The 15504-nt window shown below is 45.4% G+C and overlaps 1 protein-coding gene across 1 annotated transcript in view; it reads left to right on the plus strand.

The window, feature by feature from the left end:
* The first annotated feature begins 332 nt into the window (after positions 1 to 332).
* Positions 333 to 15504, plus strand: part of CSMD3 (CUB and Sushi multiple domains 3) — a 1047538-nt gene continuing 1032366 nt past the window's right edge. The window contains exons 1-2 of the mRNA XM_085893781.1: positions 333 to 470; positions 12369 to 12452. Coding sequence (XP_085749907.1) covers positions 333 to 470; positions 12369 to 12452 — 222 coding nt within the window. The remainder of the gene's footprint in view (positions 471 to 12368; positions 12453 to 15504) is intronic.

Here is a 15504-nt window from a genome sequence, read left to right on the forward strand (position 1 = left end):
GCCAATATGCTTGGTTATGACAGAGAGCTTTTTATAATGGACCAACAGCATGTAGGTGCATCCTTACTCCCCTAACTATCAAAACATCTTGCATGCCTGGTGATCTGTGATGGTGTGTCACAAGATGCAGCATTGAGAGGTTCGTCATGCTCTTCTTGAGCTAGTTTTTCTTACAATGGAGTTCTAATTGAGATTTCTTGCTTGCAGCTTTTTATGCAAGGCTTTTTAAATACCAACATATGAGAAGTTTAACATCTTTGGGATCACATTATGCGAGAATGACTTTCAGCAATATACAGTATGTTGCCTCGATAGTTGACGTTAGATCTGTGATGGCTGCTTCCCAGGTTGTACGGAAGGTTATTCAAGCATTTGGTTGCTTCGAGCTGCACTTGACTGCTTCACCTTTCTCCTGCATCACCATGCACCTCACCATTTTCCACAAGTGCAAGTTGTTGGAAACATCTAATGTCAGTTTAACTGTAGTGATTGCCTTCATGTTCATCTTCCTTTCCACTCTCTAATGTAAAAAAAAAAAACAGAAATTGCACAATAATTTTCTATCATTGCTTCTGGATGTGTTTCGATCTTGATGGAGAGAGAAACTCCCCCCCCCCGACCTCTCTTTTGCCCCCAATAGTCAATAATGTATGCTCCACCAACAGTTGTATGTATGGGCGACATCTGGAGATTGGCTCTTATGATTTGGCTTTCCAATATATTGTTATATTGTTTCAAACATACAAATTCAATGCTATGTCATTTTGGTATGTTTTCTGAAGATTTTATTTTTTTCATACCTCCAGTATGTCAACTGCATTCAAGACTGCTTTTGCTTTTCAATTTGTTCATACAGCTTTTACATCTCGTAGTTGCCATGTTTCCCCCTTGTATTTTTGTTTTTGATTTGCCATCTCTTCTCGTCTCAAGAACACTCCAGAAATTATTTTGATTTCAGAAGGAAAATTTGCCATTTATAAAATGAGAAAAGCAAAGTTGAAAACAAACCAAAGAGACTGAAAATATGCCATCTTCTCACAACAGAATTTTTTTCTGCAAGGCTCACTTGGCTGTGCCTGGATTCGTTTGAGGGTGGAGGAGTAGCAGCTGAAATGAGAATCCTATCCAGGTTCCTCCTGATGACTTCATCATTGCTTTTTTAGCCGCGTCTCGCATAGCGAACGCTGGTGAAAAAGAGAGCTCCGCATTGTTCTTCTTCTTCTTCTTCTTCTTCTTCTTCTTCTTCTTCTTCTTCTTCTTCTTCTTCTTCTTCTTCTTCTTCTTCTTCTTCTTCTTCTTCTTCTTCTTCTTCTTCTTCTTCTTCTTCTTCTTCTGGTGAAGACAAAAACTTTAGGACGCGGCTCTTTTATATACAGGATCCGGATCTCCTTAAATACTAAACACCTGTACACATCTTCGCATTGAGGGTGCCTCTTGAGAACGTCTATCATGAACTTTTAAATATATTCGGACATTTGCTTTAAAGTTTCGAAAAGTTCACGTTGCTATTTAAAGATTATTCCATTCAATGTGTTGTAATTTCGTAAATACACGATTTTCTCGTCATGTACAGGAGCCTCCATGACGGGTCTCGCTATTGGCTCCATCAAGGCACATGACGAAATATCGGAAGTTGTTGTTGTTATTGTGATCAAAATGCTGATGTTTCGACTTTCTGTGATGAATTCTTAGCCACGTCGCGTTGTGAACACTGGCTCTAAGAGAGCTCCGCGTTCTTCTTCTTCTTCATCTTCTTCTTCTTCTTCTTCTTCTTCCTCTTCTTCTTCTTGTTGTTCTTGTTCTTGTTGTTCTTCTTCTTCTTCTGGTGAAGACAAAACCTTGCGGACGCAGCTCTTGGACACAATTGTCCTTGTTCTTCTTTGGGTTCCTTCTCATTACTCCAATGCAGGACTGTACCTATTTTATTATGTCTTCCATCTCATTTGAATTGAATTTATTTTAATCCCATTCTAAATGCAATTGAATCATGAATAATAATTTTTTTATAAAACGGCATGGGTCAGGGTCAGGTGTCCGATGAAAGAGGAACGTCTTGGTACCTGGTCATCACTATCAGCAATTATTAAGTGGCAGTTCTAGTTATGTTTCTAATTATGCAACACACCAGTATACAAACACCACATAAGATACACCACACAAAAGCAGTCCTGGCAAGGGTCTGCAATCTCTGTTTGCTCTTTTTCTTGTTTTTATTGAGTATTCCTGAATGATGAAATTGACATAATGACGTTAATTAATACCCGATGTGATGTCGACCATGATATGAATATGAAGCGCATTCTCCACTCAGGTGTTTCTTTGCAACCAAATTCACTTGAGCGCTGTCATTTGCGGAGTTACTATTTGATGTGATCAGTTTGCACTATAGCTGTGATTGTGGTTGTTTACATATATGAATATTACGTGGGTCCGCCTTTTCAGCATGAACTTAGCAGAGCTACAGCCCCCTACATCTCCATAGGATTGTACTGCAGCCAATACCAGGAAGCTTACAGATCAGTCCACCCCCAGAGAGGGACATCCACAGATGCATGTTTCAGGCATGTTGGCCGTTGTGAGCTGGGAATAGAAGCTACAAACACTACAAGACATGAAGTCGAGATCAGACCCCATTGCAGTGGTGTAGTACCAGGAAGCAAGTGCCACACCAGCTGTTGCTGCACGCATCCTGACGAACAGGAAATGTCTGCCACACATTAACCTGTCTATGTTACAGAAAAGTTCTGGGAACAGCCGGAACAATTTAAATTTTAAAAGGCTCTTCTGGCTAAACAGTTGCATTGGCTCTACCTATTAGGCAATAATCTGCATTCATCTGCCTAATTTTTATGTACCTTACTTTGTCCCCCCTCCCTCCCAGTGCAGGTAAAAGCACACATAAATGTTTACAAATTTAGGTAAATCATATTTATGTGACAAATCTGCATTGTTCATGTCATCAGATAGGGTTTTGTTCCCTTTTCCCACCTTCTCTTCTACTCTATTTCTCTATTTTCCTTTCACTTCTATTTCTATATCTCTTCATCTCTCTGTCTTTCAGCCTTTCTGTCTCTCTCTTCATGCAACATGCAAACCCACAAGTTTGATCATGCAGACACCATGGCTACCACATCAGAATCCCAAGGAAACAACTCAGGGACAGACAGTGGTGGAGTTTGCTAGCAGGTTCGATCACACAGACACCACGTCTACTGCATCAGAATCCAAGGGAAACAGGTAGGGACACACGGTGCTGGAGTTGTCTAGCAGGTTCGATTGAGTGCCCATCCACAGACTGGAGAAGAATAAAAGGGTAGAGTTTGCTCAATTCACTCTCTCTCTTGCCGAAAGTACATCATAGGAACAACAAGGAGAGAGAGAGAGAGAGAGAGAGAGAGAGAGAGAGAGAGAGAGAGAGAGAGAGAGAGAGAGAGAGAGAGAGAGAGAGAGAGAGAGAGAGAGAGAGAGAGAGAGAGAGAGAGAGAGAGAGAGAGAGAGAGAGAGAGAGAGAGAGAGAGAGAGAGAGAGAGAGAGAGAGAGAGAGAGAGAGAGAGAGAGAGAGAGAGAGAGAGAGAGAGAGAGAGAGAGAGAGAGAGAGAGAGAGAGAGAGAGAGAGAGAGAGAGAGAGAGAGAGAGAGAGAGAGAGAGAGAGAGAGAGAGAGAGAGAGAGAGAGAGAGAGAGAGAGAGAGAGAGAGAGAGAGAGAGAGAGAGAGAGAGAGAGAGAGAGAGAGAGAGAGAGAGAGAGAGAGAGAGAGAGAGAGAGAGAGAGAGAGAGAGAGAGAGAGAGAGAGAGAGAGAGAGAGAGAGAGAGAGAGAGAGAGAGAGAGAGAGAGAGAGAGAGAGAGAGAGAGAGAGAGAGAGAGAGAGAGAGAGAGAGAGAGAGAGAGAGAGAGAGAGAGAGAGAGAGAGAGAGAGAGAGAGAGAGAGAGAGAGAGAGAGAGAGAGAGAGAGAGAGAGAGAGAGAGAGAGAGAGAGAGAGAGAGAGAGAGAGAGAGAGAGAGAGAGAGAGAGAGAGAGAGATATATATATATATATATATATATATATATATATATATATATATATATCCAGAGAGCCATTTTCCCCCTGAGATTTTCCCGCTCGCAGTTCGAGTCATTCTCATGAAGTTTCACGTCTTTTGCATTTCATTCCACACCTTACACCTTCTCATTTCCCATATGTGCCTTTCTTCACATACACTCCCTTAGACTACCACGCTTCTTCTTCATCAGCACTTTTACACATGTTCTTTCCACGGGTTTGCAACTTGGCAGTCTGTCGCACCACCCTCAATGCCAGAATAGACCTGGGCTGCCTTCCAAAAATGCTGGCACGCCTCGCGTCAGGCGGATGAGTCCTCCAAGGCCCTCTGGAGCATTGCATGGGTTATACGAGACAGCAGTGGTGTTCCGGAGCATCCGAGCGCTGCCGATGAAGTGAGTTGAGAAATTGAGCCGAGACTGTAGTTGCATTGATAGCCTACGTAATGTGGCACATAATGTTGGTTCACTCGCCCAATTAATTAACCACCACATAGTCACTGGCACGGTTCCCTGTCTGCCACGCTTAACTCACCGGCACAGTAAACCATCTCTGGACATAAAGATGGGTGTTTGAGTAGAGTAAAACACCTCTTTAAGACAATTAATGGCCTTATTTAATTAAAACAAAAGCAGGCTTTATATTTTGTCGTCCCGCTCTCTCACAGGCGTCTTAAGCTTTATTTTAACCTGCTCTGAAACGTCTTGCCTTGGAACAGACCGCACATGCCTCTGGTGTACATTTGAAGACTGAACAACACGTCTTCTATCATGAAATTAAGGTACCGTTTTGATGACAACTCATGCAAAGGAAACCAGATCATGTAAGTTTTGTTCATAGACTTGGCGATTTTCCACAATGACTTCTTAAGGACTAATTAAGGTATACAATCGATTTAGTAAATTGGATTTGAGGATCGGATATTGTGGACGAAATATTGCCAAATCTGGAGTGAAATCTGAAAATGCTAAGAAATTTGCGGTTTTTAGCTCGCCTGTTCGAAGAACAGCGATACCCCTGGCGTCAGCGTCAGCGTCGGAGTCAGCGTGAGCGTGAAAATGTTAAAGTTTTTGGTGCAAGTTATTTAGAAGTTTGCCATTCATTTAATATGTGTACTAGGATGCTGATGTTTGGTATGGTGGTTCATTTGGGGTATATTATTGATGTAGTGAAGTTGAAATAAAAAAATTCAAATGTTTTAAATTTTTGACCTCTTTTGCACTTAACTTTTTTGTAGCACATCAACGTTAAAGTTTTTGGTGCAAGTTATTTAGAAGTTTGCCATTCATTTAACATGTGTACAAGGATGCTGATATTTGGCATGGTGGTTCCTTTGGGGTATATTATTGATGTAGTGAAGTTGAAATAAAAAAAAAAATTCGATTTTTTTTTAAAATTTTTGACCTGTTTTGAACTTAACTTTTTTGTAGCACATCAACGTTAAAGTTTTTGGTGCAAGTTATTTAGAAGCTTGACATTCATTTAATATGTGTACTTGGATGCTGATATTTGGCATGGAGGTTCCCTTGGGGAATATTATTGATGTAGGTCAGGTCAGGTATGGGAGCATGTGCCAGAACAGCGCGTTGCTGCGTCCACTTTCTGCCGGTACTCCAGGGGCCTCCGTCTGGCCATCCCCCAGGCAGATGCCAGGCCCATCTCCATCTCCTTGAGATTATGGTCAACCTGTTGCAACCAGGAGGCACGTGGTCGACCCACTGGCCTCCTCCACTCACGAGACTCCCTCGCTGAGAGAATCTGGTGAGCAGGATCAGAGTCAGGAAAACGAGCCACATGTCCATACAGCTGCAACTGATGCTCACAGACTATGCAGGTAACAAATCTCATCCGAGTCTCTCTCAGCAACCGCTCGTTGGACACAAAATCCGACCAGCGATAGCCAAGGATTCTCTGAAGAGACCTGGTACCAAAGGAATTAAGTCTCCGTCTCAGATCCTTGGTCAGAGTCCAAGTCTCGCATCCATAGAGCAAGACTGGAAGTACCAAGGACCTGAAGACTCGGACTTTCGTCCTCCCACACAGGTACCGGCAGTGCCACACCCCATGATCCAGTGAATCCATGACCCCCCAGGCCCGACCCAGACGTCTATTGACCTCTGACTCACAGCCAGCAGAGACTTGAATATCACTGCCAATGTAAGTGAATCTCTCCACGACCTCAACATCCTCAGCACAAACAGACACAGACAGGACAGCAGCATCCAAGATGTCACCAAAAGCCTTGATCTTAGTTTTGACCCAAGAAACCCGTAATCCCAGCAGCTCCGACTCCTCATTCAGCACCTCGAGGGCCCCCAAAAGGATATCTAAAGTCTCCGCAAAGATGACTGCATCATCTGCAAAATCAAGGTCCGAGATCTTGACATTCCCAAACGATGCACCGCAGCTTGATCTCTCCGACATCCTCCCTAGAATCCAGTCCATACAAGTGCTGAAAAGTGTGGGGGCCAGTACACACCCCTGACGAACTCCAGTAACAACTGGAAATAAGTCAGAGATGGTACCACCACACATCACAGCACTCTCAGTACCAGAGTAGAGTTCAGACATCAGATCGATCAGTTTTGGTGGCACCCCACGAAGACCAAGAATCCTCCAGAGGGCATCCTGATTCACTGAATCGAACGCTTTACAGATATCAACATAGGCTGCAAGCAGCCCCTGCCAAAACTGTCGTCTGCGTTCGGTGAGGACACGAAGAGCAAGGATACGGTCAATCGTTGACCTCTTTGGTGTAAAGCCTGACTTCTCTGGATGTTGGTGCTCAAGCAGATGGTGGCGAACCCTATCAAGAATTATCCGAGCAAAGACGTTGCCCGGCACTGAGAGCAGCGTCACCCCTCGGTAGTTGTTGCAGTCTTGGCGATCACCCTTCCCTTTCCAGAGAGGAACAACAAGGCCCCTCTTCCAATCAGTTGGGATGATGCCTGTGTTCCAGGCAGAGCACAAAACTGCATGCAACGACACGAGTGCAGCATTTCCACCAGCCTTGAGAAGTTCAGCATGGATGCCACAGATCCCTGGAGCTTTGCCCCATTTCAACCGGTTCACCACAGCCCGTGTTTCCACAAGCGAAGGTGGACCACAGTTGATCTGAGGGTCAGCAACAGGGATTGTAACACCCTTGGCGTCCAACTCGACAGCTGGGGGATCAGCCTGGTACAACCGCTCGAAGTAACCGGCCCAGCAGGCCTTCACTTCAGACTCCACTGTCAAGAGCCTACCACTCTCTGCTCTAACTGCAGTGCTCCGAGGGATGGGCTTAGATGAACGCAATGCGCGAATTCCCCTGTAAGCGGGACAAGAATCACCTGTCCACAGGTGATGCTCTACCCCCTCACAGATTCCTCGCACATAGGCCTCCTTGTCCACCCTCAGTGCACGTACAGTTTTACGCCTCAGCTCCCTGAACAGCTCAGCTCTGCCATTCAGCCTGGCCCTGCGACTCTGGTCAATGGTATCCAGTGTCCCTTGAGAGACAAAATTCTTCTTTGCCCTGCGGTGAGCTCCAAGGCATCCACCGGCACCATCAAGGACGGTGGTCTTGAAGGTGCTCCACAACTCTTCAGGACCCCCCAAAGCACCCAGACCCCCAAAGTGTCCATTCAGCCTGTTCGCAAACTCCTCAGCTACTCTCTCATCCCTGAGCTTGGCAACATCCAGCCTAGGCTGGGATGGTACCATTCTCCAGGATTTAAGGTGCAGCTTTAGAGTTGCTACAACAAGCCTGTGGTCAGTATTGAGGAACTGAGCACTCCGGTAGACCTTGCAGTTCTGGATCATCCTCCAGCGACCGCCAATGAGGACATGGTCAATCTCCTTTGCCGCACCGCCAGCATTGGAATACCAAGTCCAGCGATGAGCTTGTGGGCGCTGAAACCATGAACCAGCCACCCTAAGTCCATGACTTCTTGCAAAGTCAAGGAACTTAGTGCTATTCTGGTTCATAGTTCCTGACCCATGGGGACCAACACACATCTCATAACCATCCCTATCAGTTCCAGTCGATGCATTGAAATCCCCCAAGACTAGAAGTGTATCTCGTCTGGGGCACTGATCAACCACAGACTCGAGTGTGGCGTAGAATGCATCCTTCATGGTGAGTTCACTCGCCTCAGTCGGAGCATAAACAGAGACCAGGGAAATGACACCGAAGGAGTGACGAATCCTTAATCTCATAATACGCTCGTTGACCGGTGTTACCTCAATTATCATTGGGGTCAGCTTATTGGACACAGCTACAGCAACTCCTTGGGTATGGTAACCATCAGAGCGACCAGACCAATAGTAGGTTTAACCACCCACCATTATCTCGCCGCAATCCGGTCTCGAAACCTCAGAGAGAGCTGCAATCCCGATGTCCAAACGCTTGAGCTCAGATGATAACAGAGACAGGTGATCATCCTCTCTTAGGGATAGGACATTCCAGGCACCCACCCGAAGGGACCGCCTCAGGTTAACCCAAGGAGACCGCCGTCTGGTGGACGACACCTGAGCACCACTCCGACACACTCTCCCGCAATCTGACCCAGGGATGTTACCCCGTGGTTTCCCTCCTATCAAAGATTGGGGTTCCCGAAGGCTTTGCCCCAATCCCGTCATCCGGTGAGCTGCCCTGCGAAGGGATGTGGTGAAGTTGAAATTTAAAAATAATTTCAATTTTTTAAAATTTTTGACCTGTTTTGAACTTAACTTTTTTGTAGCACATCAACGTTAAAGTTTTTTCCTTTCTGAAGTTTTTATCTACCACACTATCTTTACTGATTACAATATACAAATACATATATTGCTTTAAAATTATTTGGATCAGACTTCATTGCAATGCTTTATAAAAAAATATTATTAGACTAGTCTTTTAAAATAGATAAATGTATAAACAGGTGAGCATTGGGTGGCTTTGACACCAACTCTCTGGTTGTTTTTGTGGTTGTCACCAATCAGCTTGCTATCTTTTGCCAAGCCAGCTGTTCCTTCTCAACTGCTTTGTTGGAGTGCTTGTTTGAGTGCTTAAGCCACTTTGCAAGTGCTCTCCAAGCTTTGATATTTGTTATCACAATCGTTGTTGTTTTTGAAAATAACATGACAAACTGACATTAAGTATACTAAGTATTCTTGAACCGTTTCTTTGGAATGCATGTACGTTCAGTTAGATTCGGTGGTGTCATGGTTAGAGCGTCTGCCCTGAATTTTGGAGGTCAGCGGTTTGAACTCTGGCTGAGTCAGACCAAAGACTTCAAGAATGGTATGTGCTGCTTCCTTGGTTGACACTCAGCATTTAAAAGGATAAACAAGAAATGCTGTGAAGGCAATTTGCAAACCACGGAGTATAATCCTTGCCAAGAAACTGCTGTGGCAGCACCAACGCTCTTCAAGAGTATCTTCTTCTTTTTTGGCCACAATTATTCCCATGCTCTTGTGGGGTTAGCCAGGGGAAGCTTGTCCCAAGTCTTTCACTCACCTCCTGACCAGGCCTGACATTCGACTAACCAGAATTTGGAATTTGTCCGTGTTGCCGGCGATAGCTTGCCTACTCTTTGCGAAGGACACCGTGAGATATTTGACGTCAACCAAGTGATGCTGGTAGATGGGATGCCAATTTAACAGCAGTTTAACGTAATTCTTTACAGATGCAGGGCACACGCATTGATGAATCACCCTGCCTGTGAAATACAGGGATGACAGTCTTTAGCTGGGAAAAGATTTAACCTTTGGCTTTGAAATCCATGAGGTATGAGAAGGTAAAGCGAGACTCCAGGTAAATGTAAACCTACAGTCTAGGTAACCCTCTCCCCTACCCCCCCTTCCTCTTCACCTCGTCCTCCTCCCAAATGCAAGTCAAACCCCCCTTCCTCTCAAGTCCGACCAAATGCAAATTGAGAACCCCACCTCTGCCCCCATCCCTTCAAGTCGCTATACCAAGCTCAAGTTTGGAACCCCCCCCCCCAACCCATTGCCCCCTACCAAACACAAATCGAGAGCACCTCTTTCCCGAACGCTATATTGAGGCATGGCAGTGATGGTCATGTTTCACCCTCGACCAATCAAAGATCCCCCGGGGGGGGGGGGGTAAATATCATGCAAAGGTAAACTTTGGCAGTGTATGTATATATATATATATATTTTCTCTCTCTCTCTCTCTCTCTCTCTCTCTCTCTCTCTCTCTCTCTCTCTCTCTCTCTCTCTCTCTCTCTCTCTCTCTCTCTCTCTCTCTCTCTCTCTCTCTCTCTCTCTCTCTCTCTCTCTCTCTCTCTCTCTCTCTCTCTCTCTCTCTCTCTCTCTCTCTCTCTCTCTCTCTCTCTCTCTCTCTCTCTCTCTCTCTCTCTCTCTCTCTCTCTCTCTCTCTCTCTCTCTCTCTCTCTCTCTCTCTCTCTCTCTCTCTCTCTCTCTCTCTCTCTCTCTCTCTCTCTCTCTCTCTCTCTCTCTCTCTCTCTCTCTCTCTCTCTCTCTCTCTCTCTCTCTCTCTCTCTCTCTCTCTCTCTCTCTCTCTCTCTCTCTCTCTCTCTCTCTCTCTCTCTCTCTCTCTCTCTCTCTCTCTCTCTCTCTCTCTCTCTCTCTCTCTCTCTCTCTCTCTCTCTCTCTCTCTCTCTCTCTCTCTCTCTCTCTCTCTCTCTCTCTCTCTCTCTCTCTCTCTCTCTCTCTCTCTCTCTCTCTCTCTCTCTCTCTCTCTCTCTCTCTCTCTCTCTCTCTCTCTCTCTCTCTCTCTCTCTCTCTCTCTCTCTCTCTCTCTCTCTCTCTCTCTCTCTCTCTCTCTCTCTCTCTCTCTCTCTCTCTCTCTCTCTCTCTCTCTCTCTCTCTCTCTCTCTCTCTCTCTCTCTCTCTCTCTCTCTCTCTCTCTCTCTCTCTCTCTCTCTCTCTCTCTCTCTCTCTCTCTCTCTCTCTCTCTCTCTCTCTCTCTCTCTCTCTCTCTCTCTCTCTCTCTCTCTCTCTCCTGGCTGTTGGTGAGTCGAGTGGAGTGTCATGGCGGCTGTGTGGTCTTGGTGAGCTGTAATCTGCCCTGTTTTTGCACCTTTCTATCCCCTTTCACATCGATTTTCACCTCCCTTCCTTTGTTTCCTTCTACGCATCGTTATTTGTGCTCCCACCCTCTCCTCTTCCCTCCCCTCTTCCCTCCCCTCTTCCCTCCCCTCTTCCCTCCCCTCTTCGTTAGACCTCGCGCTCTGGCCTTCCCTCGCGCCGTCGTCACCCCGCCCCGCCCATCTGTCCTTGTTATTTCACGGTTTGCCCTTCAGTTCATCTCTTCCCCTTCCCTCCCAATCCCCCTGTTTTCTCCTCGCATACCTTTTCCCCGAGATAGAGAGAGAAAGAGCCCACAGGTTCTTGTGGATAACTTTTAGTTGGCGGCTCATCCCGGCCCTTCAACTTATCGTGTTTTTCCTCACTATGGCTGTGTTTATTTCCTTTGGAAACTTGTCTCGGCTCGTATTTAATTACCGCACGAGAGCAATCACCCCTCCTCCCCCTTCCTAAACATGACTTTGTATTCCCGTTATTCGGCATTTGAAGCATTAACAAGAAAACATGGCGTCGTTTGTGTCGCACCCGACGACGTCAGCGTCGAGGATCTCGTTATCGCTACGGGAAACATAGTCGGTACTGACAAAGTTCGTGCCCCTCACGAATGAACAAACGTGTGGTAATCTTCGTGTCCGAGACAGAACTGGTTCACAAAATTGTATCGACCGGACTATCAACAGACGACGGACATTTCGTGCTCGTCTCCCCTCTGGACACACCGGCCGTCAAGGTCATGATCGCGAACGCTCCTCCTTTCCTGAAGAATCAGACACTGATCTCCGAATTATCTCGTTATGGTTCTGTGGTTTCTCAGATTACCATGTTACCTTGACGAAGCATGTGATGTCTTTTCGGAGACAAGCTTATGTGGTGCTTCCTCCCTCTAACGCTGAAAGAACCTTGAACATCGTTTTAAAACTCAAAATTGATAATCATGATTACCAAGTCTACGTAACCACTGACACCCTGCAATGTTTCGAATGTGGTAATTTCGGACACTTAAAACGATCTTGCCCAAAGTCAACCTCGTCGAACGATGAAACAAACCTCGTCAACAAGAATACGTCCTCTTCTTCTTCCTCGACTGTGAAGGAAGCGAATCTCATGTCCGGTAATAAGGCCCAGTCCCCTCAGTCCGATCGTCTAAACAGCAAAACGAATGTTTGGGATGGTTTCACCGTGGTTCCATCAAGGAAGAGAAAGACTTTACCCGATGGTCGTTTAACCTAGAAGAAAGGAGCATTTACAAACGAGGAATCTGTCGGTAATGTTCCTGCAGTTGTGATTGACGTCACTCTACAAGGCCTACCCGGAATGGACCCGGAATGGACCCGGACCCCGGTACCTACGACCAACAAGTTTACCCTACTTGCCGGTGAGGACAGCGACGTCTCGCTGACAGAGACCACTTTACCTGTTATTGCAGTGAAGAAAACTGTTTCACTCGTTAAAAACTCTCCTATTGGAAAGTCCATTGATCATGACACACAGACCACGAGTGATGATCCAGCTGTCACTTTGATAAATGTTAACCCTGAATCCTTGTCAGCAGGAAATAGTATAACAAATGTTAACCCTAAATCCTTGTCAGCGGGGACATAATGAAACAAATGTTAACCCTGTTACTGCTCCCAGTTCATCACGCGGTGAAGCGGGAAACGCAGGAAATGTTAAAATGGTTGTTTTATGAGAGAGCCCCCCCCCAAAGTACTGTATAACTCCACGCCGTTGGAGGTCGATAACACCGTTACTGTCGAGGGAAGCGATATCGCTACATCCGCTGATGGTGTTTCTGTTTCATCAACTCCCCCGATCATTTCCATTACTTCACCAGGAGATGTTCCCACAATGGAAGAGCACATAGACGTGGTAACCAGTACAGATCCCGGAATCAATACTGACGGCAGTATCGATATGCAGGACGGTACAAGCTTGTGTGACTCGGAAACCAAAACCGACTCTGACGAATCTGACCTGGAGGAAGCAAACAGGAACAGTCAGGTGGAAACGGTGGAGAAGCCAACCAGTCAAAGTCCTACCCCCCTGAACAAATAAGACTCTTCTTACAAAATACAGGAAACGCAATATAAACCTGACGGAATACTTTCCAGATCTACCGTCCTTCCTTGAGTGTGCTCAGGTGAGCAGCTGCTCCTTGACAGCTCAGGCTGTCGTATGTAAGCCTGACTTATTCGGTTTCCCCCAGACACACTGTCGCCGCTTAAAAAAACTGATTGCGAAGGCGAAAAGGGATCCAAATCAATTATCCCACTTCTGATCTTATTCTTAGAAGCTATTATTTTCCTCATGGCCAGTTTCAAGATTGGAACGATAAATGTTAATGGTGGTGGGAGTCCGCTCCGCAAGATCCAAATTAAACAGTTGGTAGAGGTCAACGGTCTCGACATAGCTTTGTTACAAGAGACCTATGCTGTCCGATCTGTTCATGCTCAGTGGCGACTATTTATGGACAAGGAATGTTTCTTCAGCAACAACTCCTCGTCGAAGGCAGGCATCATGTTTGTCTTAGGGAAACATTTCCATCTGTCCTGCCTTAAATTTATGAGTATTATTGATGGACACCTTGCCTCCGTGACCTTCTCTATCAATCAGATCAAGTTCACAATTCTCAATGTGTACGCTCCAAGCAAAAATGACGAGCGGATCCCCTTTTTTGCCAAACTGAGAAAATTTCTGCAAACACTGGATTTTCAGACTTGTCTAATTATTGGTGGCGATTTTAACTGTACTGTTAATGCTTCATTTAACCGGAACGGGCCGGAACCCCAACCATGTACCGCAAAACTTTTTGCAAACATCATTGCGAAATGTAATCTCCATGATATTTGGCGCATACAGCACCCTTCTGATCGGTCTTATACATGGTGTCATTGTTTAAACAACCACATCTCACTTGCGAGGCTTGATCGCATCTATGTAAATTCTCATTTATTACATGGAGTTTATAAATCCGATATCTTGCCTTCTGGTTTCTCCGACCATTCCCGAGCTCGAGTCTTTATTCAACTCTCTAAACCATGTCCAGGGAGCTCTCACTGGAAATTCAATAACAGTTCACTCGAAAACCTCAACTTCATTCCAGCCTTTGAATCGTTCTGGACGGCTCTCCTAGAACAGAAGCTAAGCTGTTCCGTTAACCCGCTGATATGGTGGGATTCAGTAAAAACCCAAATCAAAGGGTTCTGTCAACAGTATCAGGTTTTCTCAACAAGGGCTGACCATGAAGTGAAGAAAAAATTACAGTTAGAGATTTTACAACTCCAACGGGTCATCGGACAAAATAATAGTAACATACAAAAAACCTTAACTGAGAAACAGTCCTTATTAAAGGAAATAACCGAGAGGAATGCACGTGGTGCCTTAGTTCGGATGAGGGTGCGACACCTGAATGAGGCAGACGTACCAACCAAGTACTTCTTTTCCTTTCAGAAACGTCTTCCCAGTAAACAGCTTTCTCAGCTGCGATTAGCAGATTCATCCATTACCTTTACACAATCAGAAATCAAACTTTTCACGAAGGAATACTTTTCGAAAATATATTCAATGGAACAAATAAATCCTGTCAGTGTCGCCTCGATCTCCGTAGGCCTGCCAGTGTTGTGTGCAGATGGGCATTCCCAGCTGGAAAGACCCATCACCTTGGATGAACTTGGCACTGCCCTGCACGGCCTTGCCATTGGGAAAGCACCTGGATTGGATGGACTTACAACCAAATTTTACAAGAAGTTTCGACACTCATTGGGTCCAGAACTCATTAAGACCTTGAACGCAAGCTGCCAGCTTGGAGAGCAACCTCGGAGTTGCCGACGAGCTCTTCTTACCCTCATCCCAAAAAAGGGAGACATGCTGAGTATTGAAAATTGGCGTCCTATCTCCCTGTTATGTACGGACTATAAGATATTTTCAAAAGCCCTGGCATCGTGACTTACTCCTTATTTATCCTTGTTGTTGAAGGAAGACCAATGTTACTGTGTCCCAAAACGTTCCATCTATGACAACATCTCCCTTGTGAGAGACATCATTGAACTGTGCAAGGAAAACCCTAAAGATTTAGGACTTCTTCTCCTTGATCAGGAGAAAGCCTTTGACCGTGTTGACCATCGGTACCTTTTCGAAGTACTTGAGCGGTTTGGACTTGGTTCAACCTTCATCTCTTATATTAAAATACTATACAATAATATTTATAGTGTGCTTAAGATAAACAATGAACTTGTTGCACCTTTGTCTATTAAGGGAATTGGACAAGGTTTCCCTCTTTCCGGGTTGCTTTATGCTCTCTCCATCGAACCCCTACTGGTTTCTTTGTGCTTAGACTAACAGGGGTTAGTTTGTCCCAGCTTGAACGGCCCATCAAGGTACTGGCATACGCTGATGACGTGTGTTTATTCGTACAAGATATCAATGAC

Source organism: Eptatretus burgeri, chromosome 9 (assembly GCF_056783735.1).
Source record: "Eptatretus burgeri isolate ZD-2024b chromosome 9, Ebu_testis_v1, whole genome shotgun sequence".
In the NCBI taxonomy this organism is placed as follows: Eukaryota; Metazoa; Chordata; class Myxini; order Myxiniformes; family Myxinidae; genus Eptatretus; species Eptatretus burgeri.